General features: G+C 36.9%; 1 protein-coding gene across 1 annotated transcript; it reads right to left on the bottom strand.

Moving 5' to 3' along the window:
- Positions 1-473: 473 nt before the first annotated feature.
- Positions 474-27344, bottom strand: LOC117316346 (protocadherin Fat 4-like). Its single transcript, XM_033870886.1, has 19 exons — positions 27296-27344; positions 25667-25750; positions 22751-22918; positions 22188-22266; positions 21363-21523; positions 20471-20635; positions 19757-19875; positions 19415-19577; positions 10935-11096; positions 9579-9716; positions 8470-8592; positions 7803-7991; positions 4048-4244; positions 3408-3615; positions 2612-2858; positions 2125-2493; positions 1587-1690; positions 1198-1270; positions 474-984 (listed from the first exon to the last, which is right to left on the bottom strand). The coding sequence occupies exons 1-19, from the start codon at positions 27342-27344 to the stop codon at positions 969-971; spliced, it is 2814 nt and encodes a 937-aa protein (XP_033726777.1). The 3' UTR covers positions 474-968.
- Between the last annotated feature and the right edge of the window lie 334 nt (positions 27345-27678).

Here is a 27678-nt window from a genome sequence, read left to right as displayed (position 1 = left end):
AATTGGTTAAAGAGGAAAATATATAAATGTATTGATTAAAATGAAATGCAAGCCTAGGATGTTGTTTCTTTTGGAACATTTTATTGTTCAGATGTCACTTAGAAAAGGAACATGGCAGCAAACTATTCATATGAAAGCCCTCCCTTCGTAATAGCAAACAGTAACACAACATAACTAGTTGTCAATGAGGAGATAACAAATATAGTATTAGTATTGTATCAGTTCATACAACATCAGCCAACTGGTCATCATTACTATTGAAGGTGGACAGCATGGACGAATTGTCCATACACTCCATACACCCCCTAAGTTCTGTGTTGATATCAGACTAATGACTCCAATGTAATTTGATATTTCCAGAAACTTGTTTCGAAGTATGGTTGATGAACTTGTTAATGAATAAAACGTTTATCAGCTCTATTCTAATATTAAATTAATGTTACCTTTGGATAAATAAGTATTTAACACCAAGGAAATTAACGTCTCCGTAAAATTTTATTCAGCTAATGTTGAAAACATTGGTTCTCATTTCCCCCAAGCTTTCATAGTATATGTCATTAGGGAATGAGAAATACTGTACAAAACAAAAATTACTATAACGTACAAGTGTTGAAAGAAATGATGAAACATTCTCTTCTCCTGATGCCTTTCCCATCGAGTCCAAACAATAGTATTTGTTTTCAGCAGTAGTAACTACATTTTCATTAATTAATGGTGAATATAAACAATGATTTGGTTATTTACAAAAATCATTTCGCACTAAATAAATAAGATCAATCCATTATCATAGCCGGTGATACGGTTCACATTAGTATCAACAGTATCGAATAACACCCATTAACACTGGGTTGTGGCTGATATTTCCCCTGGTGTTTACTGGAAACATACGACACAATTCGATATAAGGATCATCACGTCGTCTCCAAAGATCATTGATGTCTAGAACATCAGGCCATCGTCTCACTTCTCTAACGATGTTCGACTCTGGAAATAAAAATAAATCAGGGAGTTGTGTTAATTTCTGTGTGGCTGAAATCAACATTATTGTTGCGTATGCTTTGCTGGAAAATTAAATAATATGAAAATATCTATTTATAGTTTATTTGACAAACAACTTGGTCAAAATTCACGTACTAAAAATAGTATTCTGGAATGGTTCTCTAACGATATTTAGTACTTCAATGTTTTCTTACTTACGTAGTGTTTCCGAAATCAGCGTGAGACCAAATGTTCCATTCGTACTTAGAATCATTGTTTTCCAACTGGCGCACTAAAAACAATAGCAATTGAATAACACATCTCTGGAAGGTAGTTTTATTTTGTTTTAAAGAAAAAGAATGTGGATTGTACCTTTACACACCTGTTAGATATTAATTTTTGGCAATTAAATAGTATACGCGGAAGAATAAACATATAACTGGATCAAACAGCTATTTTGTCTCTTTTTTTTTCTTTTCTTTCCTTATTCCTATTTTGTCTCTTTATGACCAAACTTGGGGATCAACAGAATGGACATTCAGATCCAGAAGGGAAATTATCAATGAAATAAATAAAATGAAAAGATATAAACCCGTAAGAGCACTAACCTTTGTTTCCTTTTTTGTTTTTGACCTTGGTCTTCTTCGGCGTGTTGACCTTCGTGATCCTCTTACTACGACTTCGCCATTTGCACCTGAACGACCTTCCCTTGCTATAGCACAAGCAGAAAGAATTACTATCAAATCTACATTAGGTAATACCTATCTCTGTAATAATCGTAATATCGCCTGCTTTGACAGTAATGTCATGTATATACAAATATATCTATTATTACCGGTGAGTAGGAGCTTATTCAGACAGTATATCCTATATTTTAAGTTGCCATCGGTATCGAAATTAGATTTCGTGTTTCATAGAACAATGGATTAATGTGAGAACTATTTTAAATATAGGAGTGATCAGGTGGATTAATATAAGTGTCATAATGAAAATTGTGTTAAATCCTATCCGCCTTGTTGTTATTAAAACTTGATTTAAAAAAAATCGCAATGTCGATTTATCTCATAACTTTCTTATGATTCTCCTTATTTATTTCTACAAAACAACACAACCTAGGAGAGTACTACTAGTGCCTCGGATACAAACCATAACTTTCCAATTTTAGCAAAGGCTTCTGGGCTGCGTATACATCTGTAGATCATGTATGCAAGCAATGCCAACATGGCGGCCAGCAGAATCATCGTCGGTATAAACCAGGCAAGAGTCTCCGGGTCATCGAGGAAATTGGAAATGCTTCCGCTACCACCAAAGGCGGGGAACGCTAGCGAAGAGGCGGGGGCCGCTGTTGTGGTGGTAGTGGTGGCGGAAGGAGCCGAAGTGGTGACGGGGTCGATAAGAACAACGTTTACGGAGGCTGTGTCCTTCAAACCATTTGTGTTCTTGGCAGTCAATGTCATTGGAAACGTGTCGCCAACTTTATATGTGGTCGTGCTGAAGTTGACGTTGTTGTACAATCTATATATATATATAAAACAAATGTATTACATAATGCTATATCATAGCAACGCTTATTGAGGAAAGAGGATATGATGAGAAATTAGATATACCAGCCACAATGTACTACCCGATTTACCTGCATTGGTCCGTGAGGCCGAACAGTCCTGATCCCCCAGTCAGTGTGTACGCTGTGTCGTTGTGGTCAGGTAGGACATCAATATCCGTCGAGATACACCTGCCGAATTGTGTCCCCGCCGCTCTATTGATCGGCAAAAAATAAGTGTATGTATCTTTATCGAGTATGGGCGGGTTGTCGTTTTCTTCGTTAATAACGATATCAAGGTTTGTGGTGACTGTGTGTCCTGCTTCATCAGTGGCTGTCACTGTAACAAAGACTCACTTAAGTGACGTCATCAATAGTTAATTTTATCATTATTATTGATTTCTTTACCAAGGATTTCATATATCGTTGTATATGATATTGAGACTTAAGCAAACTTCTTAAAGTTTGTCGCATATATACCTTACCTTCAAACAGTTATGTAAGGGTTAACTTTAATATACACGTATTTGCTATGTTATAGAAACATAAGATAAAGACGGAGTTTACTCTAAATAAACTGAGAAGCTAATCCTTATAATGCAATCGACTGTACACAACCCTGTGAACAATTCTCTTAGGGATGAATTATTACGACACTGTATCAACCAATCAAAAGCGACGTTAGAAACGGCGGTGTTATTTTTTACGTTATGAACTGATTCAGTTTTTAAGCCAATAAAATTAAATGGCGGCGTCATTTTACTACGTTATTGACTGATACAATTTTTTATTTTAGCCAATAAAAATACTTATATCAAGAACCGAAATAAGAAAGAGTGTTTCCGTGAACACATCACTGTTGATAGAAATAACAAACTAAAACACTGACCAACACATGTGATCGTTTCGGACGTCTTTTTAGCGGCGTCAAGGTCGTACTCCGCTGTCTTGGTGACGCGGCCCGTGCTGGGGTCCATGGAGAACAACCCCGTGTTGGCCCCACAGTCCATGGTCAGCGTCTGTGTGTCTCGTGTGTCGTCAGGATCAATCACAGAATTGGCCAACGTAGGACTGAGGTCTGGGAAAATTGTGGTTCTCTGAAAATAACGTATATCTTAGTATGGAATTTGTCAAAAGACTTGTTTTGAGATGTTTTACTTTGTTAATACATCAATAAATAATGCTTTATTGTTGATTTCTATTGGTAACTACTAATGGAACTTAGTAAAAAAAATGGTGTTTTCCTTCAGAAAATAACAGAATACTAAAACTGTGTTTACTCTTAAACATAACAGAAGAGGTAAACTTGTACGCTGAGTATATTGAAACGTATATCAGTGGAAAAGTATCAAACAAAACGAAAATCGATAGAAAATATATTTAAGTCTTTTACATTGAATATCATATGCGAGTAAATCGGTTCGTTTAAGGAAACGGTATGATATCACATCTGGGAATGGTACCCACTTCGTTACATAGAGATTCAAGTTACATAATTCGCTTAGTTTATATCATTGAGTATGGCGTACCTCAACTCCTGTTATTTGATATGTTGGTTGAGAAAATCCCGTCTGTTGTTCGTTAACATCCGAGACTTCTATAGTGAAATACTTTGTCGTCGATTCCTCTCGACCGTCGTTTACTGTCATGGCTACATTGAATGACGTCATTTCCTTGGCGAGCAATTCTTCGTAGTCAAGTGCTACCTTTGGTGTTATGATTCCAGCTGTTGGAAATCAGAGATATTTACCATTTTTACAATAAAGCAGTTTGCAGCAGCTTTTTACCTTTCACTCTCACTGTAGAAGTTGTATTGTTGCCATGCGTTGTCGGATATTATAAAGGTGGGATTTAATTAGAATATACTTGTTCATCGTGCTTTTGTGACACTAATTTTTGAGTTATCGTTTGAATTCATGAGAGACATATTCATAAAATCGGAGGGTCAAACCGGATGCATAGATCGCTTTTAGTTCCGTTACTTGATGATGTCACTTCCTGTTTGCGTCATTTTCGTCCATCCGACAAATAAAACATGTGAATTTAGACGTTTAGCAATATTTCAGAAGTTTACATATTTTAAAAGTTTACGAATGTTGTCATTTTGATTCAGCATTTCCAAAAAGTTTTTGAAGAAATGTGTTTACAAAGCAAACAAAAGGAATCTTTGCATGGACCATAGAGTTGTGATTTCATTTTATATATTGTTCATTCCACTTATGTATTCAACGATTTGGTTAAATGATTAAAAAAGAGAGGAGTCACTAAGAAAAGCACACCTTGATGTTAAAAAAATATGATAAAAACACAATAAAACATGCTCGGATATACTTTGTGTTCAGCCCTTTATGTTCACGTGGTATTTCGGTAACACCTTCTTATGTGATAAATACAGTTGAGTGTAGACTAAAGGTTACACAAAGTGCACTCCGAGTGCACTCCGTTTGGACTTGGAGTGCACTCCGTTTGGACTCCAGGTAAACTTGGAGTGCACTCCGAGTGCACTCCAAGTTTACCTGGAGTCCTATCAGGCTCCAATCCTACCTGGTTCCACATGTATTACATGTACCTGTAACCTGCACGTATACATAAAGTTTATAGATAGATGTATACTCTTATACATTTAAGACTCCTTAAACATGTAACAATAAGATATGTGTTACTGTTTTATCTTTGTTTATAATATCTTATTATTTTGTTGGTTCATTTTTAGTTGGTTAACTAACAGCATCTAATATAATTGATTTTTTTCTATTAGTAAACTCTATATAAAATGAATAGATCTGGCACTTTGTTGAAAAATGTTTGATAGCATTCCTTTGATTTGAAGAGTTTTAACAAGCCACGTAAATTAATAGAAATTAAAATGTATTTGGCAAGTTGTTTGTGGTCTCTCAAAATGTACAGTTTGATTGTGTACTGGAAATATCTTGTGCTCGAAGTACTACTGGTTTTAATATTTCAAATTCTTTTCTTCCAACAGTTTTTTTATCACCTTGATAGCATATTCTGGATCCAATGCTTAATTTTGATTTACAGTTTAACATCAGACCGACTTACATTTCTATTTGGTATACCATTTATTTGGGTTTTTTTTGTTATACCTGCCTCGATCATTAAATCCAGGTCATACATGGAGTTCTTTTAACAGTTATATAAGATAAATCTCCCCCAAGTTGTTTGTGGTCTCTCAAAATGTAGAGTTTGATTGTATACTGGAAATATCTTGTAATCGAAGTACTACTGTTTTTAATATTTCAAATACTTTACCTCCAACAGTTTATATTTATCTTAACATACAATACAAAAGAAAGTTCTTGTTTTTTTATCACCTTGATAGCACATTCCGGATCGAATGTCTAATATTGATTTACAGTTTAACATCAGACTTAAATTTCCATTTGGTAAACCAACTTTTTTTGTTATACCTGGCTCATTAAATCCTGGTCATACATGGAGTTCTTTTAACAGTTATATAAGATACAATATCCCCCCCCTCCACAACTTCCAGACTTCCAGGTCAATATTTACCTGTATATCAAGCCTGATTACAGGGGTGTGGAGAAAAGACAGACTTACACTGACCTCTTCCTCCAAGTTTACCTCGTAAGGTGTGAAGATCTGGACAGGTGTACACACAGTCATCTAACTAGATAAAGACCCCCTTAATTGTTAGATGGAAACTGGTCATCACACCTTACCTTTACCTAGAGTTTCCTCTGGCCCTGACATCATGTCTGGTATGGTGTCAGGACTAGAGAAACTCAGGCTGACCTATACCAAGGTCATATAGAATATAGGTACAGACTTGTGACTGTCTATATCTGACACTTTTGAAATTATTTGATTGTCCATTCCTATTACAGTATTATTACAACAGTTAAAAGTCATTATTAAAAAAAAAATATTTGAAATAAAAGGATATTTTATTTCAAACTGGTTCTAATACTTTATGTCTTTGATATTATAAAGGAAGTATGTATAGAAAATAAGAAGTCAATATGTAAATCAACATAGATTAATATAATTTTCATGTTTGAGTTAAGTATATTCTTATCAAACATTCCATACACCAACTGCAGCTGGGCTTATGTCATTTTTTTTTTAAAGTTTGAACATTTAACTTGAACAACCATTGTACATTCATGACCTGTATCTGTTACATAAAATGTTTGGCAGGTCATTTCAATTCAAAATGTATGAGTGACACATATTATGATAGATATTGACTGAATGGGAATAGAAAACGATGTAGTTCCAACAGGTCAGTTTTACAGGTAAATGGTACATAGGATGCTGTGTCCAACTGCCCTGAGGCAAATTGTACCTCGGGCTCTATAATCTTATTTCCTGAACCAGAACAATGTGTGCTAATTACGGGTATAAGGCTATAGGTTGGTTCTGGGAAAAGGTGAATTTACATTTATTATACCATTTGGAATTACACTGATTTTTTTTTTTTTTTACTTTAATCTCTTTCTTTGCAATTAATTTTTAAAGCAATGTCTTTTTATTTTTTCAATATAACATTATAACATTATCATTTCTTAATTTGATTTGCATTATTTTTTTCTGAACTTATATATATCACTAAACATTGTACCTCTACATACCGGACACCTCCATAAACCGGCAAAGACTTACGGTTTAGACAGGTTAAAATGTAATGTGAAACAGCTTATCTTTACTATCTAATGACTTCATTTCGATAGTTTGTCTTCTTAAATCTGTTAACCAATTATTTGTTAATGGTTTTACAGCTTATCGTGACATTTCCACCTAAATTACACTGGTATTTCGTTTATATATGTAATTTTGGTCTGATTAAGGCCTCTCAGATGGAGATCTACAATCCTTTCCCTCAAGTCAGGAGATTATCTTACTGTTCTGTCAATTGGCCTGAGGTTATAACACACCCTGCTTTGCACAGCTTCATCATTTGAAGCCATACAGTGACAAAGTTGACATAAGTATTTCTGTGAACCCAGGACAGTACCTGTAGCTGGCTCCTAAAACTCACCTGGCACAGTTCTTTGTGTTCAGCCCTTTATGTTCACGTGGTATTTCGGTAACACCTTCTTATGTGATAAATACCTGTATGTACGGCACGAGACAAATTTTACATAAACTGCCTTAATTGTCTCAAAAACAATTCAGTATAATCGACAAGAATCCTTATTGTGTTCTATCTTAAAACACGGTTAGCCTAATGCAAACAGCAATTTTGTAAAACCAAAAGATCTTAAATGTAACTACATGTATCAGGAATCATCTAGTAACATACCCTTGTTATAGAGCCGGAAGTAATTGGCGCCCTCTGCCGGGGTGAACACGGCTGTGAATTTGTGTGTGTCTCCAGCGTTTGCATCCGTTACGTCTGCATTTATTATATACTTGGATAAGGCGGAGTTCTCAGGAACTGCCACGATAAGTCCACTTGGAATATTGTTGATCTCGGGTTTGTCGTTAATATCTTAAAGAAATCAGCAGTTATTTCTTTGATTTAAACATATTTCATTGGTTAAATCTAAAAATAGTATCAGGCACAGTTATTATTTGTTCGATGAAACATATTTTCTTTGTTCAATCTAAAAAAAATGGAAATTGGACATCAGTTATTTGTTTGATTTAAACATGATTTATTTGTTCAATCTAAAAGATGGGGTTATGCATCAGTTATATGTTGATTCCGCTTGATTGTATAACATATAACTGTACAGTACTAACGTGCTAAAGTATATTAAGCTTAGTCGAAGAACGTAACACCCCCTTGTATCATTTCATAATGTCTCTAAAATAAATGTTTTAAATTTCTTGTTCCATTCAATAAAATCTCAAAAATAGATGATTCCTGTATCGTTTCAAAATGTCTAGAAATATCTTCTTTACATGGTCTCCTATAATTATTTCGTATTATAAAACGAATGTAATGAAGGTCGGTAGATACATACTTGTAATTGTAACGCTCAGGGTTTCCGGTCCTACCAGTGACCATTTATCGTTTATCCACACTTTGACATCGTAAGCAGGTGTCTTGTGTAAGTTTAGATCTTCTGTAGCCACGATCTTACCCGCTGGAACATTAATAATACAATTTAGTCTGTGATGCTTTTGTTCGTTTAAGAGATGCAATAATGGCGTAACTTTTTTCATTCTTCCTCCATCAACTCTTTCACCACAGCTATGTTTTCATGTACTGTAAACGTGGTTATTTACGCGAGGGGTTAATTTCGCGATCAATCGATCCACTTGTATTTCGAGATCAGGCAAAAGGATATCAAAATAATAAGCGTGGGGGAAACTTTCGCGATCAAGAGGACTCCGCGTTATTTACCTCCAGTAAATTTCAACGTTTATTGTATTTCCTAATATTCTGGCGTTCTTTTAAGAGTGTTCGACCTAAAGCATCATGAAGGAGACCTAGAAGGACGAATTAACCGCATCATGCAATTTTATATCCTTAATTAGGCAAATATTCTTGATATTTAAAGGTAATGTTCTATTTTTTTTCAGACTTTTGTACATTCTTTAATTGTTTGATGATATGCTATGCCGAAGGACTTTAAATCCTCGAAATTTGGTGATAGGCTCTGTCGGAGGACTGAGGACTCCTGACATCCACACTTCCCCAAGCAATACTGTATAGTTGGTAAAATTGACGTAGGATTTATTTCCGCTTTATGCGTGGTCATCAAATTTAGCGCGAATATAAGTAGTTATGGGATATTTCTATGTTCACACCAAATATACTCATAGGATATTTACAGACCAATTTATAGAAGTGTCAAGAGCAAAATAATTTACAAAGCCTGGTTGTACAAAATTTGATACCGACAAACTAACTTAACCGAGACAACCACGATAAAATAGTTCCGTGAAATGTAACCCCTTTGCAGTATGAACTAGTCCTACAAGGTCGACACAAACGTATGGAGCAGTTTGATGCTAAAGAGTGTATTTTCAACGTTTCTATGTAATATATTGGTGTTTGGCGGGGAACACATTTGAGCTATTGTTATGATAACGATAAATGTTCCTATTGTCTTTGTGTTTTACTCACAGCTGAGGATTTGGAATGGACAGTTTGCAGGCGTACATGTCATGTTATAGCCCAGATCTGTTGAGTCTGTGTCCACACCAATGGCAGTGAAAATCTCCGAACTGGTCGTTGTGGTCAGTGTATTCACATTTTTCGTATCTAGTAATAAATCAAGGGTGGTCAGTTAAGAACAACCTACAGAAGTTACCAACATATACACGACACTAATTTCAATCAATGTCGATAGAGGACAATGTTCGAACAGGATATATACCTTGACATGTATGCCCTTAGAACGATTCCTAAATAATCAGACCAGGTGTTCCGGACGAGTGCGCGTCTTGCAAATGTTCCTTTATCATTATTGCCAATTCGACAATTTTAAAGGGAAGTCAATGTCGACGTTAATTTACATTATATCATATTAAAGTGTTTCTAACGCGATCTTTTATATATAATAGATAATGTAATCATTATCATATAGCGGATGGCACGTTACAATCCTCCAATGAAATAATGAATAAAAATGATATGCATTCAATTCACTTTTGGCTCAAAGAAAGATAAACCGTAATTTGTATTGAAAAGTGTTAATATTATGTGTACATTACAAAGCTATAAAACCATAGTTCAAACGCAAAATCGATGAAAAAGAGGGGGAAATATCAACTAAAATATAGATTTGCATGGAGACTGAACAAGAACACGTAAAACAAGACCATGTCTTCCGGAATAGTAAGCGTCTTGTGCTTCATCAACGACACCCGTCATACAAATCTAGGTCACGACGACACCCACCATACAAATCTAGGTCACGACGACACCCACCATAAAAATCTAGGTCACGACGACATCCGCCATACAAATCTAGGTCACGACGACACCCGCCATACAAATCTAGGTCACGACGACACCCGTCATACAAATCTAGGTCACGACGACACCCGCCATACAAATCTAGGTCACGACGACACCCGTCATACAAATCTAGGTCACGACGACACCCGTCATACAAATCTAGGTCACGTCGACACCCGCCATACAAATCTAGGTCACGACGACACCCGTCATACAAATCTAGGTCACGACGACACCCGTCATACAAATCTAGGTCACGTCGACACCTGCCATACAAATCTAGGTCACGACGACACCCGTCATACAAATCTAGGTCACGACGACACCCACCATCCAAATCTAGGTCACGTCGACACCTGCCATACAAATCTAGGTCACGACTACACCCGTCATACTATAGCTATAGATGACAACATCGATTAATAGAGACATCAGTAACACACGACACACATCCTTACCATTACCACAACACTCAGTAGTATACATGTACATATACATATTGCTCTATTAAATACTTACTTGGGAGATTATTCATGGATGGGGGTGAGTTTTCTATGATGCTGACTACAATGTCCTTTGTACTGGATAGACCCAAATCATCTGTACATGTAATAGGTAGAGTGTACTGGTTCTGGGTGTTATACTTTAGGTTCGCCTCGCCGTTCAGGAACAATGCATATGCTGCAGAAAATAATGAATACTATATCGTAACATAGCTTTGCTGATACCATTAGGACAGTGGTGTTGATACTATTAGGACAGTGGTGTTGATACTATTAGGGCAGTCGTGTTGATACCATTAGGACAGTCATGTTGATACCATTAGGACAGTGGTGTTGATACCATTAGGACAGTCATGTTGATACCATTAGGACAGTCGTGTTGATACCATTAGGACAGTCATGTTGATACCATTAGGACAGTCGTGTTGATACCATTAGGACAGTCGTGTTGATACCATTAGGACAGTGGTGTTGATACCATTAGGACAGTCGTGTTGATACCATTAGGACAGTCGTGTTGATACCATTAGGACAGTCGTGTTGATACCATTAGGACAGTCGTGTTGATACCATTAGGACAGTCGTGTTGATACCATTAGGACAGTGGTGTTGATACCATTAGGACAGTGGTGTTGATACTATTAGGACAGTCGTGTTGATACCGTTAGGACAGTCGTGTTGATACCATTAGGACAGTCATGTTGATACCATTAGGACAGTGGTGTTGATACCATTAGGACAGTCATGTTGATACCATTAGGACAGTGGTGTTGATACCATTAGGACAGTGGTGTTGATACCATTAGGACAGTGGTGTTGATACCATTAGGACAGTCATATTGATACTATTAGGACAGTCGTGTTGATACCGTTATGACAGTCGTGTTGATACCATTAGGACAGTGGTGTTGATACCATTAGGACAGTGGTGTTGATACCATTAGGACAGTCGTGTTGATACCGTTATGACAGTCGTGTTGATACCGTTAGGACAGTGGTGTTGATACCATTAGGACAGTGGTGTTGATACCGTTAGGACAGTGGTGTTGATACCATTAGGACAGTGGTGTTGATACCATTAGGACAGTCGTGTTGTTACCACTAGGACAGTCGTGTTGATACCATTAGGACAGTGGTGTTGATACCATTAGGACAGTGGTGTTGGTACCATTAGGACAGTCGTGTTGATACCATTAGGACAGTCGTGTTGATACCGTTATGACAGTCGTGTTGATACCGTTAGGACAGTCGTGTTGATACCATTAGGACAGTCGTGTTGATACCGTTAGGACAGTCGTGATGATACCATTAGGACAGTCGTGTTGATACCATTAGGACAGTCGTGTTGATACCATTAGGACAGTCGTGTTGATACCATTAGGACAGCCGTGATGATACCATTAGGACAGTCGTGTTGATACCATTAGGACAGTCGTGTTGATACCACTAGGACAATCGTGTTGATACCATTAGGACAGTGGTGTTGATACCGTTAGGACAGTCGTGTTGATACCGTTAGGACAGTCGTGTTGATACCATTAGGACAGTGGTGTTGATACCGTTAGGACAGTCGTGTTGATACCATTAGGACAGTGGTGTTGATACCGTTAGGACAGTCGTGTTGATACCATTAGGACAGTCGTGTTGATACCACTAGGACGGTCGTGTTGATACCACTAGGACAGTCGTGTTGATACCATTAGGACAGTCGTGTTGATACCGTTAGGACAGTCGTGTTGATACCATTAGGACAGTCGTGTTGATACCGTTAGGACAGTCGTGTTGATACCATTAGGACAGTCGTGTTGATACCACTAGGACGGTCGTGTTGATACCACTAGGACAGTCGTGTTGATACCATTAGGACAGTCGTGTTGATACCATTAGGACAGTCGTGTTGATACCATTAGGACAGTCGTGTTGATACCACTAGGACAGTGGTGTTGATACCACTAGGACAGTCGTGTTGATACCATTAGGACGGTCGTGTTGATACCATTAGAACAGTGGTGTTGATACCATTAGGATGGTCGTGTTGATAGCGTTAGGACAGTCGTGATGATACCATTAGGACAGTCGTGTTGATACCATTAGGACGGTCGTGTTGATACCATTAGAACAGTGGTGTTGATACCATTAGGACAGTGGTGTTGATACCATTAGGACAGTGGTGTTGATACCATTAGGACAGTGGTGTTGATACCATTAGGACAGTCGTGTTGATACCGTTAGGACAGTCGTGTTGATACCACTAGGACAGTCGTGTTGATAACGTTAGGACAGTCGTGATGATACCATTAGGACAGTCGTGTTGATACCATTAGGACAGTCGTGTTGATACCATTAGGACAGTCGTGTTGATACCACTAGGACAGTGGTGTTGATACCATTAGGACAGTCGTGATGATACCACTAGGATGGTCGTGTTGATACCATTAGGACAGTCGTTCTTAACTCATAACCGATTGTAATGTAGCGGTTATCTTTATTTAGAGCTTTGAGTACTTAAACGTTCCGCTAAGTTATCATTGGGATAGAGCTAATTGATAATGCACTGATATTTCAGTGCTTCAATGTAAATAAATGTATAGTATAAAAGTCAGCGTGTGTCTGGGCTACATATCTTACCTGATTTAAATTAACATGAAAACATGTGGCCAATCTTACCATCATACTAACCAGCTTAAACAGTCATAATGGCATCAATTCAGAACATATCTTTTAAGAAGCATACAGTGGTATTGATTGTAAACTAGCGTATATTGGCACTTACTGACGTATACATTAACAAATAATCGTTATTTTTTTCATTGAGAGTTTGTCAGTATATTTTTGTGAGGTACATATTATTGTAACGCAAACAATTATCCAAACAATAAAACCTAAAACCAGCGAGGCCTTGAAGTTTTCAAGAAATACAGTTATAACCATACTTGGTATGTCACCGTAGGAATCCCGATCGTAACCCAACACAAATATATCATGATTCCAATTTACACAGGGTTCATACGGATTATGTCCGGCCAAATTCAAGGCCATTTCAAGGCTTTTTCAATGTCTTAATTAAATATCCAAGGCCCATTTTACCCGCCATCTAAGTAAAATTGAGAGGAAACAAGAGAACAAAAAACAACTCATAACTATTCACTTGATCAAAATACAACTTGACATGGTAATTACAGAATGAAATTCAGGGCACTTTCAAGGCCCAAGGTGAAATTCAGGGCACTTTCAAGGCCCAAGGTGAAATTCAAGGCCCAAGGTGAAATTCAAGGCTTTCTCAAGGCCCGTGTTAACCCTGCTATAAATCTAAATCTTATTCAGTAGAAAGTTCTTCGACAAGGACAAATCAGACTTTGATTAACAGTTTTGTTTTTTCCTTCTTCTGGATTTTTCGCCCCGTGAACAGCCAGAGTCTTTTTTTAGGAGGGTATTTCTTTGTAGTAGTTGATGACTACTTAACTAAACAACATACGGGAGGCCCGTCGCATGCCGTCCAGAACAATTAGGGCAGAGTGTAACAACCACAAAAGCACAGACCTGTCCGTTTCTCGGCTTCCCGAGGAACACAAAACGCCACGGGTAGGGAGCGTCGTTCCACACACCTTGGATCTTCACCTGAGGTTACATGGCCGGCGTTACGACTAAGCTAACACCAAACCCCCCCCCCCCCCCCCCCCCCCCCCCCCTCCTCGCTCATAATTTAATTTAAAAAGAGAGACACAAGAGGCCCAGGGGCCTTAACGGTCATCTGACTCTCAAGACCATTATACTATTGTAGTTTGCGTTATCTGTAGCGAGTAAAGTGGCACTTTTGGCCATGGTGGCCATCTTGGATTTTGGTTCAACCCAAATAATATCAATGCTTGGTCAGAACCATCTCAGGATCATTTCTGGTAAGTTTGAGCTGAATCCCACTGGTGAAAACTTGAGAAGAAATTTGAAATAGCTGTTGTTCAGGATAACCATGATTGCGCAATGATGTTACAAAATGGCCACCATGGCTGCCATGTCAAAAGGACTTAATGGAGATGATCAGCAGATGGCAGTAACAGACAGGGGAAAAGCCGAAGCCCTAGCCATTTTTTTCAGTAGTGTTTTACCAAGGAACCCCCCGGGGCCCTACCTGAGTTTGAAAACAGGAATCCAAGCTACCCTTTTAAAGAAATTGTTTGTAATCAGAATGTCGTGGAAAAATTACTTGGGAACCTAAATGAAAACAAGTCACAGGGACCAGATAGAATGCACCCAAAAATTCTAAAAGAGATCAGAAACAATATAAGTTCACCTTTGGAAGATATTCTTAACAAATCATTATCAGAAGGAAAACTACCCCAAGCTTGGAAAGAGGCAAACATAACCACAATCTACAAAAAAGGATCCAAATCTGACCCGGGTAACTACAGACCTGTAAGCCTGACAAGCATAATAGTTAAGACACTCGAAAAATTAGTGAGAGATAGCATTGTTGAACATATAGATAAAAATAACTTTCTAAGCCCCAGACAATTTGGTTTTATATCTGGAAGGTCAGCTCAACAACAATTGCTAACAGTACTGGAAAATTGGACAGAGATAATAGACAAGGGCGGGGAGCTAGATGTTATATACATGGATTTCATAAAGGCATTTGATAAAGTGCCACACCAACGTTTATTGAGGACATTGTCAGGATATGGTGTTAGCCTTCAGGTTGTTAATTGGATAAAAGACTTCTTAAGAAATAGATGCCAGCGAGTAATAGTCAACGGAGAATCCTCTAAATCGTACCCGGTAATGAGTGGTATCCCCCAGAAAAGTGTATTGGGCCCAATATTATTTGTATATATCAACGATCTACCAGAAATACCAGTGTCCCAATCGCCGCTCTTTGCTGATGATACCAAATTTTACAGACAAATAAGCAATAGCGAGGATGTTAAAATACTCAAGAACGATTTGGATAATCTTCAAAATTGGTCCGACGAATGGCTACTGAAATTCCACCCTAACAAGAGGCCCAGGGGCCTTAACGGTCATCTGACTCTAAATCAAAACCCTTATATTATTGTAGTATGCATTCTCTGTAGCAAGTATATAGTGGCACTGTTGGCCATGGTGGCCATCTTGGATTTCTGACCGACCCAATAAATAATAACACTTGGTCTGGACCATCTAAGGATAATTTCTGGTAAGTTAGAGCTGAATCCCACCGGTGGAATTTGAGAAGAAGTTTGAAATAGGTGTTGTTCAGGAAAACCATGATTGCGCAATCATGTTACAAAATGGCCGCCATTGCTGCCATGTCAAAGTTTTTACGAGGCCGAAAAATTAACAACACTTTGTTGGCCCTCCTTCCTTAACATCCTCACCAATTTCCAGCTCAATGGCACCAGTGGAACTGGAGAAGAAGTTTAAAATGTGTTTTTTAAGATGGCCGATATGGCGGCCATCTTGGATTTCAGACCAATCTAAAAGATAACAACCCTTGGTCGGGATCATCTCAGGAACATTTCAGGCAAGATTCAGCCCAACAGCACTGGTGGAACTTGAGAAGAAGTTTAAAATGTGTTTTTCAAGATGGCGGCTATGGCGGCCATCTTGGATTTCGGACCGACCCGAAAAATAACAACACTTGGTCGGGATCATATCAGAATCATTACAGGCAAGTTTCAGCTCAATAGCATTTGTGGAACTTGAGAAGAAGTTTAAAATGTGTTTTTCAAGATGGCGGCTATGGCGGCCATCTTGGATTTCGGACCGACCCGAAAAATAACAACACTTGGTCGTGATCATATCAGAATCATTATAGGCAAGTTTCAGCTCAATAGTATTGGTGAAACTTGAGAAGAAGTTTAAAATGTGTTTTTCAAGATGGCGGCTATGGCGGCCATCTTGGATTTCGGACCTACCCGAAAAATAACAACACTTGGTTGGGATCATATCAGGATCATTTCAGGCAAGTTTCAGCCCAACAGCACTGGTGGAACTTGAGAAGAAGTTTAAAATGTGTTTTCAAAATGGCGGCTATGGCGGCCATCTTGGATTTCGGACCGACCCGAAAAATAACAACACTTGGTTGGGATCATATCAGGATCATTTCAGGCAAGTTTCAGCTCAATAGCACTGGTGGAACTTGAGAAGAAGTTTAAAATATGTTTATCAAGATGGCGGCTATGGCGGCCATCTTGGATTTCGGACCGACCTGAAAAATAGCAACACTTGGACGGGATCATCTCAGGATCATTTCAGGCAAGTTTCAGCTCAATAGCACTGGTGGAACTTGAGAAGAAGTTTAAAATGTGTTTTTCAAGATGGCGGCTATGGCGGCCATCTTGGATTTCGGACCGACCCGAAAAATAACAACACTTGGTTGGGATCATCTCAGGATCATTTCTGGCAAGTTTCAGCCCAACAGCACTGGTGGAACTTGAGAAGAAGTTTAAAATGTGTTTTCAAAATGGCGGCTATGGCGGCCATCTTGGATTTCGGACTGACCCGAAAAATAACAACACTTGGTCAGGACCATCTCAGGATCATTTCAGGCAAGTTTCAGCTTAATCCCACTGGTGGAACTTGAGAAGAAGATTGAAATGTGTTTTTCAAGATGGCGGCTATGGCGGCCATCTTGGATTTCGGACCGACCCGAAAAATAACAACACTTGGTTGGGATCATCTCAGGATCATTTCTGGCAAGTTTCAGCCCAACAGCACTGGTGGAACTTGAGAAGAAGTTTAAAATGTGTTTTCAAAATGGCGGCTATGGCGGCCATCTTGGATTTCGGACTGACCCGAAAAATAACAACACTTGGTCAGGACCATCTCAGGATCATTTCAGGCAAGTTTCAGCTTAATCCCACTGGTGGAACTTGAGTAGAAGATTGAAATGTGAAAAGTTTACGCACGGCGCACGGCGCACGACGACGGACGAAGCATGATGACTATAGGTCATCCTGACCCTTCGGGTCAGATGACCTAATAAACGTAAAGTTCTTTCGCTTAAAGCAACTCAAAAACGAAAATACTATATGGAAGGATCGGGAGGAGAAAGAATCCAACTGGAACATGTCAAGAACGGAAAGGACATTGGTGTCACCATACATGTAGATGAGGATTTAAACTTCAAAACGCACATACAGTTAATTGTCAATAAAGCTAACAGTATAGTTAGACTGATAAGAAGATCTTTCGTGTATCTGGACGAACTCATGTTCAAAATGCTATTTAAAGCTCTAGTTAGACCCCACTTTGAGTATGCTGCAAGTGTTTGGAACCCATCAAAAGTAAAAGATATAGAACTCATTGAAAATGTGCAGAGAAGGGCAACAAAACTGATCCCTGGATTTAAAAATATCTCGTACCCGGAACGGCTACGAAGGTTAAATCTTCCAACGCTACAGCACCGTAGGACCAGAGGAGATATGATTAACGTTTTTAAGATAGTAAATAACATATACGATAGTAGAATAACAAAAAACTTTTTTTCCTAATGGACAAGATAAGTAGAACCAGAGGTCACGATAAGAAAATATTCAAAAAGCGATGTCGTCTTGATGGAAGGAAACATTTTTTCAGTTACCAAGTTATTGATTTATGGAATAGCTTGCCACAAATTGTTGTCAATACTGATTCTGTCATACATTTTGAAATAATGTTAGATGATCATTGGAAAAATAACCGTTTTTATTCATGAATGTACAGAAACTAATATAAAGCCATTAATTACATAGGGAATATTTATATTGTATTATGTATTGATATTGATATGGATATAGAGGCTACAAGCCTGCGTCCATTATTTATGCTAATAAATGCTAATAAATGCCAAAGTTTTTACGAGGCCAAAAAAAAAAAAAAAAACTTTGTTGGCTCTCCTTCCTTAACGTCCTCACCAATTCCAAGCTCAATGGCACCAGTGGAACTGGAGAGGAAGTTTAAAATGTGTTTTTCAATATGGCTGCCATGACGGCCATCTTGGATTTCTGACCGACCCGATAAATAACAACACTTGGTCAGGACCATCTCAGGATCATTTCTGGTAAGTTAGAGTTGAATCCCAATGTTGAAATTTGAGAAGTTTGAAATAGGTGTTGTTCAGGAAAACAATGATTGTGCAATCATGTTGCAAAATGGCCGCCATGGCTGCTATGTCAAGTTTTTACGAGGCCGAAAAATAACAACACTTTGTTGGCTCTCCTTCCTTAACATCCTCACCAATTTCAAGCTCAATTGCACCAGTGGAACTGGAGAAGAAGTTGAAAATGTGTTTTTCAAGATGGCTACCATGGCGGCCATCTTGGATTTCTGACCGAACTGACAAATAACAACATTTGGTCAGGACCATCTCAAGATCATTTCAGGCAAGCTCCAGCTCAATCCCACTATTGAAATTTGAGAAGAAGTTTGAAATGTGAAAAGTTTACGCACGGCGCACGACGACGGACGAAACATGATGACTATAGGTCATCCTGACCCTTTGGGTCAGTTGATCTAAAAATCCAAATAATCGGAACTCACTTGTACTTCCGGTTTGTTTTGGCTGCACGTTGAAGGGGGCGGAGCCTGTGTAGGTACACGTGTATGTCTGTACGTCCGTAACTGTCAGGTCTTGTAAGCGAGTTTGGACAGTCAGGTCCTCCCTTACACTAGCGGACGTAACCATGGCTGTCATATCCGGCGCCTGTACGAATTATTCAGAAATCTTACATTGGTATTAAAATCAGAATGCATTGTATATGACAAATAAGATGTATCAAACTCTTATATAACTTGCATTATTAGAATCTAACTGCTTTCACAAACATGACCACTGACGTCATCATATCATGTGTCTTTCATCATTGAATTACGTGTACTCACGGTGTTTGTGATCTCCACAGTGAGAGTTCCGGTTCCGACATTACCACACTGGTCAGTAACGGTAAAGGTCAGTGGGTAGGTACCAACCGTCCACTGGCCAGTCTGGGGCTGTACTTGGTCTGATAGGAAAAAGCGTAACCAATATTTTTTTTTATGGAACGAACGTTAATTTTATCTTTGTATACTAATATATAAAAACACGAGTACTACGTAAAGACCTATTAGGTAATTTGATACGCCATTAATGGTTTTGATCGGTTTAATGAAATATTTAGTAATGTAACTCTGTGTGCACTTCTGTTTGTAAGCGAGTTGCTTCCTTGGTAAGGACAAAGACTACAGATCATTCACCAATTTCTAGGTTTCGAATCATCTCGTGTTCATATGTAACATGTATGTTCTGTAATTTATGTAGCAGTTCAAAGCTTAGTTTATATAGACGATGTCATTGTTAAAAGAGCCTCGTTATATACATGTATATGTATATGCATCCATCAAAATTAATATTTTAACCAATCAACTTGATGTAACATATTAACTAGTCCATTACTAACATCTCTGCCATAGAATACCCACGAATGACTACATATTGTATCTCGTTGTAGTCTTTCTGCTGGTAGAGATAGTGTTTCATTACAACACGTGTAAATGTATGTTAATTAACTTTAAACTGTGTTCTTTATGCGATTGTTAATTTACCTAAGCCAAGATTACCTGTGGTTAATTGAAACTCGTTTGACGTGGTCGTCATGGCGACAGTAAGGGTGGTATCCTGTGGGTCGGCGTCAGTGTAGGCCAGTGTGAGAAGACTGGTGGGCGGGGTGTCTGTGTCCAGATAGGTCAAGGTCTGGTCCAGGTTTGTAAACGCCGGATAGGAATCTAAAATTAGACACCAATGGATAATGAACGTTAGTGTCCAAGTTTACGTTATTTCATTGATCGACATATGCAGAACCATTGCATAACATTTACTGGGTAGAGTTTTGATTTCACAAAAATCAAAGATACACAGGCAAAATGTAGTAAATTTGACCTGAAAAAAATACTGATCTGAAAGTGACCTGAAAGTGACCTGAAAGTGACCTGATTTTGACATGATATTTTTGCCTCATGTCAAATTCCAGTCAAATTCTTGACTTGAATTGACTATTTTGTCTTTTAAGACAATTTGACAGGAACCTTTTCACACGAAATTGACCTGAATTGACATGAAGTCATTTTGCCTGTGTAGTTCTTCGACTATGACTTATGTCGGGATATCGGGCTGACCATTACTGCGCCATTGAAACGTTCCTTTTTAAGAACGTGGATGTAGCTCAGTGGTATTTCCGGCTAGGCCATTGGGTACCGTAGATCGTGAGTTCGAGGCCCGGTCAGGGCACGAGTTATAAAGTTGTCTTCCTTCGTCAGTTGTGCTGCTATGTTATATTGATATATAATTCTGTTATTGTTGATGAATAGTTTACACATATTTTGCATACATTTGTGTTTATTTGCAACTAGGTTTCGTTTCAGGTTATCAATGCAACTTATATTTGTTTCCCTTCTGGATTTTCTCTTCGAAACAAAATAATAATCTAACGACAGAGATCATTTATATACTCACTAACTCCTGTTAGAGCATTAACTGCATATGTGCGCACACCAAGAGTTGCTCCAGGTGTCCAGTTTACGGAATCGCCTGTAGAGGGCGCTGCCATCGTCAGCTGAACGGCACCGGAACCAGACACGCCTTTGTATGGTATTATGTCAATATCGGCACTGTACCTATACAAACCATACAGCAATAAACAGACGGTTCATTTTGAAAATAACTAGTCACAATCATAACTTAACCTACTCTTTTCTTATTTGGCTCATTTTGTCTTGAAGTGAAGTACTGAACAGAAATCTAGAATATATTTTCGAAACAGAAATTCGTATTTAAGGGCAAATGAGTTAGTAGTATTAATATAATTAGTAATGTGTGCATGATTGTTACATGTATTAGTTGAAATTATAAATACATTTTTTAAGTAGTTGGCTCATGTCGTCTCAATATAACCTCTATGCTTGAGGTAGAGAGAGTTTTGCGCTGAGCCATCTCATTATTGTACGTTTGTTAATTTATGTTTACTTTATCATTTTTCCTTTATTCTTCTCATATTTCTTATTTCTGTCGATACAGATATTTCTATATGTGTCTTTATCTATGACAGTTGACTTTTTTCTATGTGAAAACTTTTTATTATATATATTATCCGTTATCCGTTGTTGAATAAAGTATCGCGAAAATAAACATTTATTTGAAATAAAGGACTATAATTTCTTGATTTATTTTATCATATTTATTTCACATGACACTGTTGAATTTTATTCCGTGAAAACTATCTAAGCATATGATTCTACGAAAGAAAGATCCGACACAAACATCAAATACACATATACTGACCATCCGATGACATCATTTGGCTTCACAGTAAGTATTTCACCAGTGGACACACCGAGAATCTGCTCTGTAAGTTGGTCCGCTGTGTATAAATTAAAACAAAACATGTGTCAATGTACTACACGCCGAGATAATGAGATAAGTTTGTATTACACATTTAGATGAGTGTTATCCATCAAAGTAAGGACGCTCATACTTCCGGATACCCTGGTCGTATAACGTATTACACTAGTTAAGGTAAACATTTAGATGAGAGTTATCCATCAAAGTAAGGACGCTCATACTTCCGGATACCCTGGTCGTATTACGTATTACACTAGTTAAGGAAACCGAGAAACATTTGCAAGCGCTCGACTCTAATATTCGTTACAAAAATGAAAGGTGACAAATAAGCTTTAGCTTTGTTTCGATGGTAACAGGAAATTAAGTACATTTGTATTTGTTCTTATCTCTTATCAGTATATATAACTTTCCCCTCTTAATTTGCGTGTACGAACGTGTCATTTTTCCTCCTCGTGATAAATATAAAATGTAGCATGGTCAAACATGTCCCTGTTGCTACTTACCCGAGTTAAATGTGTACTCATTTTCGCCAATTAAATCGTAGTTCGCTCCACTTGGCCGCCATATTTGGAATTTAACAATGCCCAAAGCGCCGATAACAGCGTGCCATTTAGTAATTACTCCGCAGCAGTCAAACGTGTATTGAGTTGCCAGGTACCCGACTCCTGGAGCTAAAACATCATATTCATAAATTACCAAAACCATAAATAAAACAATAGGAAACATTTCTATCTATTTTACTTTAGTTTACACCTACAACCTGCAAAGTATCGATTTATACGCTCTATTGAGAAACACAAGATCTTAGAGATGTTTAATATATTTCGATTTATTTTGTTAGATTAGTTCTTAGTCCTGCAATCTGAAAACCTTTACCAAGACAATCACATACATTAGCATGTCAGCTACATCAAATACTTAAGTCAGTCTACATTTATATTAACATACAACATCTAAAATGGCTAACATGTGTATGTGTGTAACCCCTCCTTTACTTACAGGTTCGTTTATTTCCTTGTGTTACAAGACACATTGGAGAGTAGACATAATATAATGCAATAATACAATAATACAGATAGTATTGGACAATCATACCATTATATCAATTAACAAGTCATATATCGTTCTACAGAAGAACGCAACGCAAGGTATATAATTTACAGTATACTTAAATGATGTCATTCATATCAAATGATAGTTACATATGTATCATAGTGTTTATGTACTGATACTTCATCATTCATTTCATTAACTACTATATTTTCTATTCAGAGCAATTCATAAGAAATTCTTGATACACATCCTTGTTATAAGCCCCAGAATAACAATTATATGAATACTGACATATAGATTAAGCATATATATATATATATGTAATGTTTATATATCATAAATGCATATTAAATATATACTATATACAATACGCTTCATTTATAATAAATGCACAATATACTAGTACCATAGAAACGGTCAATAATACCACTGTTTACTTCAATTACGTGTATTATATATACAATTTTACATGTTGTATTATATTAGCTTAGTAAGGACCACTAATGGGTAGCTAAGAAGTACTGTTATATAATCATTTGGTACCCTGTATTTTTTCTCTTAATGGAGATGATTATAATCATGAAAGATTCGATGTTGTTAATAATTAAGCTGGCAAGCCAACTGCACTTTCACCTATCCCCTCTCCTGCACAACCTCTCCTTCTAGTAGATAATATTAAGCTCTCTCCCTCTCCTGCACAACCTCTCCTTCTAGTAGATAATATTAAGCTCTCTCTCTCTCTCTCTCTCTCTCTCTCTCTCTCTCTCTCTCTCTCTCTCTCTCAGATTTCGTTTATTGCTGTCCATCTCAATAATGTAAATTCCAATTGAAGGAAGCGGACTAGTATAAGCTTTCAAGCTTGTTTCCATATCCTGTCTCTGTTTTTAAGATACAAAATGTTGTCATATACTCTATCAAAAGAAACGAAATAAAGTTTACATTAAATACTGTTATATATACTTTTAGTTATACAATCTGAACCATTCGACATGTCTGTAGACTTATGTAGGATTAAAATGAAAGTTAAGGCAAAATTATATATACTTACAACGGCGCTTGAAACTGAACCTAACCTATCTAATTCTCCAATAGCTCGGGTATTCAACAGAAGAATCAACTTTAAAAAAAAACAACATTGGGACGTCTTTAATAATATGGCTTGATATACGTTTTGCCTATAGCCAGTGTAGCAGCTGCACATCAGTAGAATATGAAATTCATCTTCAAGTCATTAGCATTACATACTTCACATAACCTATGATCTCTCTGACGGTTTATATACCTTCCTTGTTCAATATTCAAATTATATGAGCTTAGTCTAAAACGTGCTATGTCCATTTTGTAAGAACTATGAATAGGTTTGGTGAAATAAATTTTATGGGTAAAATTATATACAAGATGTTTGTAAAGAAAACACTTTGGAAATGCTTGTATGTTTGATAAAAGTTCTTGACGACAAACATCGTAAAATCTCACTTAACCAGAGGTAAATACCTTAGTAAAAACTAAAGGATTAGGGCGTTCGGGTATTGCAGTAGTTACACACTTGCCTTTCACTTGGGCGGTCGGCGTTCAAATGCATTAAATTAGTAATGATACGTTTACTAGACGATTGGAGATAAGCCATATCATAATGAAAACTTTAAAGGGGCATTCCTTCGTTTGAATAAAGTTAAGGTCGTCAAAAATAAACTTACTGGAAAATATGTATTTCTTCCAAGTAGTAAAAGTTATAATCTTGACATTAATAAGGCAGTTTTACTCTCAAGATAAACCAAAGTTCTTTGAGTATTAAGTCCTGAATCTTTTTAATTCGACCCGAAGTATCACTAATTACCGCAAAGACTTATAGTTTTTGTTTACGATACGCATTTTTCTTGTACATTTCGGCTTTATTTCATTACATGTAAGCACAGACACTGATATAATCATCGCTCGGACATATACCGGGCGGTATTTCATCATTAGAAATTGAGCATGTTTCTGATGTCCGAACAAAGGAATGCCCCTTTAAGATACTCAGAAAACTAACATTTGACAGGTTTTAGAGTAAAAATGTGGAGCATACAATCAAATGGAGACAACATTTTTGTTGCGCCATTCACAATTCATGACGTCACGTCGCTGTCCATAATATGTCGTCACAATCGATTTCTGAGTGGCGTAGCCAATAAAAACACCCCAAGGTACTATTACAAAGGCGAATCACCGGGTAACTTACACGGTGTATATATGTTGTTGAAATGTATAAGTACATGTACATACTTATGATTCGTAAGGCTCCAAGTTGAATAGACTATTGAACTATTAAATGATAAAAGAATATTTAGATTAATGTACGTGTGTCGCTTTGCGTCATCACTTACTCCTGGCCACAGTATCCAGGTTATCCTGGAAGTTGGCGGGAGCAACTTCTCCAACATTCTTTGTTCCGCACGATTGTGAGCTCACTAAAGAACAAAAGAAAAAGACATTTAATTCAATACATTCTTCTGTGCCAAATTCATTTAATTGAGATAATAATCTTGACTTATATCTAAAGATTCAGAATAATTTCTAGCTAGAAGTCATCACGATTGATTATCATGATTAGTCGATTTGTCAGAATGGATTTTGACGAGATAAATATCTCTTTTTTAAATTTTAAAATCACATCAACAGCTACAGCTATTTCAGGATGGAACCGCTAGGAATAATATGTCATTTTCGAAAAGTAACATCAATATCCATTCATCTATTTATTTATTTTTGCTTTATTTTTTTCATCTTATTTTTTTTAATTTTGTTTACTTGAGTGTCAAGTTTGTAAGTGTAACGATAGTTTTGATAAGTTATTTGATGTATATGTATAGTCATTTTAATTCACAAATACATATGCATATTATAGCTAATTGATATTAGAATGTTCTGTCCTATCAATTTTGTTATCTGGATATTGTTGAATTACGTTTAGGTTGCATGCCTGTTATGAACTCAAATCCTTAAAATGATATTCTAAGGAAGAATCCGTCCCTAATTCTGAGGGCTATATTTACAGCCCAACATGGTATACTACATGTACACCAATTAAATAGATGACGTCCCATGCCACGTAGAGAAAGGAATTGAACATTTTCACAATGTTATAGTGTTTTGTGATAAAGCTCATCATCACTTTAGTGTTAAATATAATTTATCATTTAGATAAATAAAAATTCATATGTCACTTGCCTGAAACCTCATTGCATGTGGACTTATAAAAAATCGTATTTCAATGGCTATGAAGAGAGATTTGTTATTAATGGTTTTACAGATGTAGTTGTTTGATATTCAGACATTTTATTCGAATACTTAAAAATTATGTTTTCTTATAAACAGCTTAACATATTTAGTCCATAAAATTAGAACATATGTATTCAATAGTTAATAAAAATTAAAAAAAAAACAACTCTGTTATGTATCTCACTCTTTGTTATTATCATAATAATGAGGTATAAAATTATTAAATTACATGTACATAAGAAATGTTAACACGACATTTAAAATCTCATTTTTTTTTCATTCTGCAGGATAGCATATATCACATTCTTCCAAGAATCATAAATACGACACCTAGAATATCAGTTTTTCATTCTGTGACTTTAAACATCAATAACAGTTGTATTCGTTTTCAATAGTGTAACATACGGCCTCAGTAGTAATGATAAGTTAAAACGTTTTGTTTGTTAGCCCAAAAGACAAACGTGTTAATAGCATGTTAATTATGACATATGCTGTTTACTTATTTAGTTGTTAATGCCATTTGACAAAGATTGTTTTAATCTGATAAAACAGTTATCTGAAAACATACAGTAAGTAGTAATATTAGTCTTACAAACGTGTTAATAGCATGTTAATTATGACATATGCAGTTTACTTTTTTTTTTTTTAGATGTTAATGCCATTTGACAAAGATTGTTTTAATCTGGTAAAACAGTTATCTGAAAACATACAGTAAGTAGTAATATTAGTCTTACCTTTAGCGGCAAACAGTGGTAGGACGAAGAGAACGGCAACCCACGCCATCCCTAACTTTACACAAGAATAAGTGTTTTTGAAGAGAGATAAAGTAATTTTTATTTACGTATTTACATATGTACGTCATTTATTTAGATTAACCTATTTGTGTTAACACATCGGTAGGTATCAAATCATTCTACCTGAGCTCACCGTCCTACTTTGACCAGCAGCGTGGAGAACGAATCAAATTCAATTTGTCTGTTCCCAATATTCATCAATTTTGTATACACAGTCAATATTTTCACGGACTGTCTGTAGATATGTTGTTACGCCATACCTGACATATGAATATATATCAGTATAGCGGTTTGACCTTATAGATTATAAAAGGAGCAATATC

The sequence above is a fragment of the Pecten maximus genome, chromosome 18 (assembly GCF_902652985.1).
Source record: "Pecten maximus chromosome 18, xPecMax1.1, whole genome shotgun sequence".
Taxonomy (NCBI): Eukaryota; Metazoa; Mollusca; class Bivalvia; order Pectinida; family Pectinidae; genus Pecten; species Pecten maximus.
The sequence above is the reverse complement of the archived record's forward strand: the minus strand, read 5'-3'. Positions and strand labels throughout refer to the sequence as shown.

What these genes read in the sequence shown, in the direction of transcription:
- LOC117316346 (XM_033870886.1), bottom strand. Translation starts at nt 27,344, where the DNA reads ATGGCGTGGGTTGCCGTTCTCTTCGTCCTACCACTGTTTGCCGCTAAA. An exon ending in ACCACTGTTTGCCGCTAAAG is followed by an intron (nt 25,751 to 27,295) that starts GTAAGACTAATA and finishes TTTGTTCTTTAG; the next exon opens with TGAGCTCACAATCGTGCGGA. An exon ending in CTTCCGGCTCTATAACAAGG is followed by an intron (nt 4,245 to 7,802) that starts GTATGTTACTAG and finishes GATTTCCAACAG; the next exon opens with CTGGAATCATAACACCAAAG.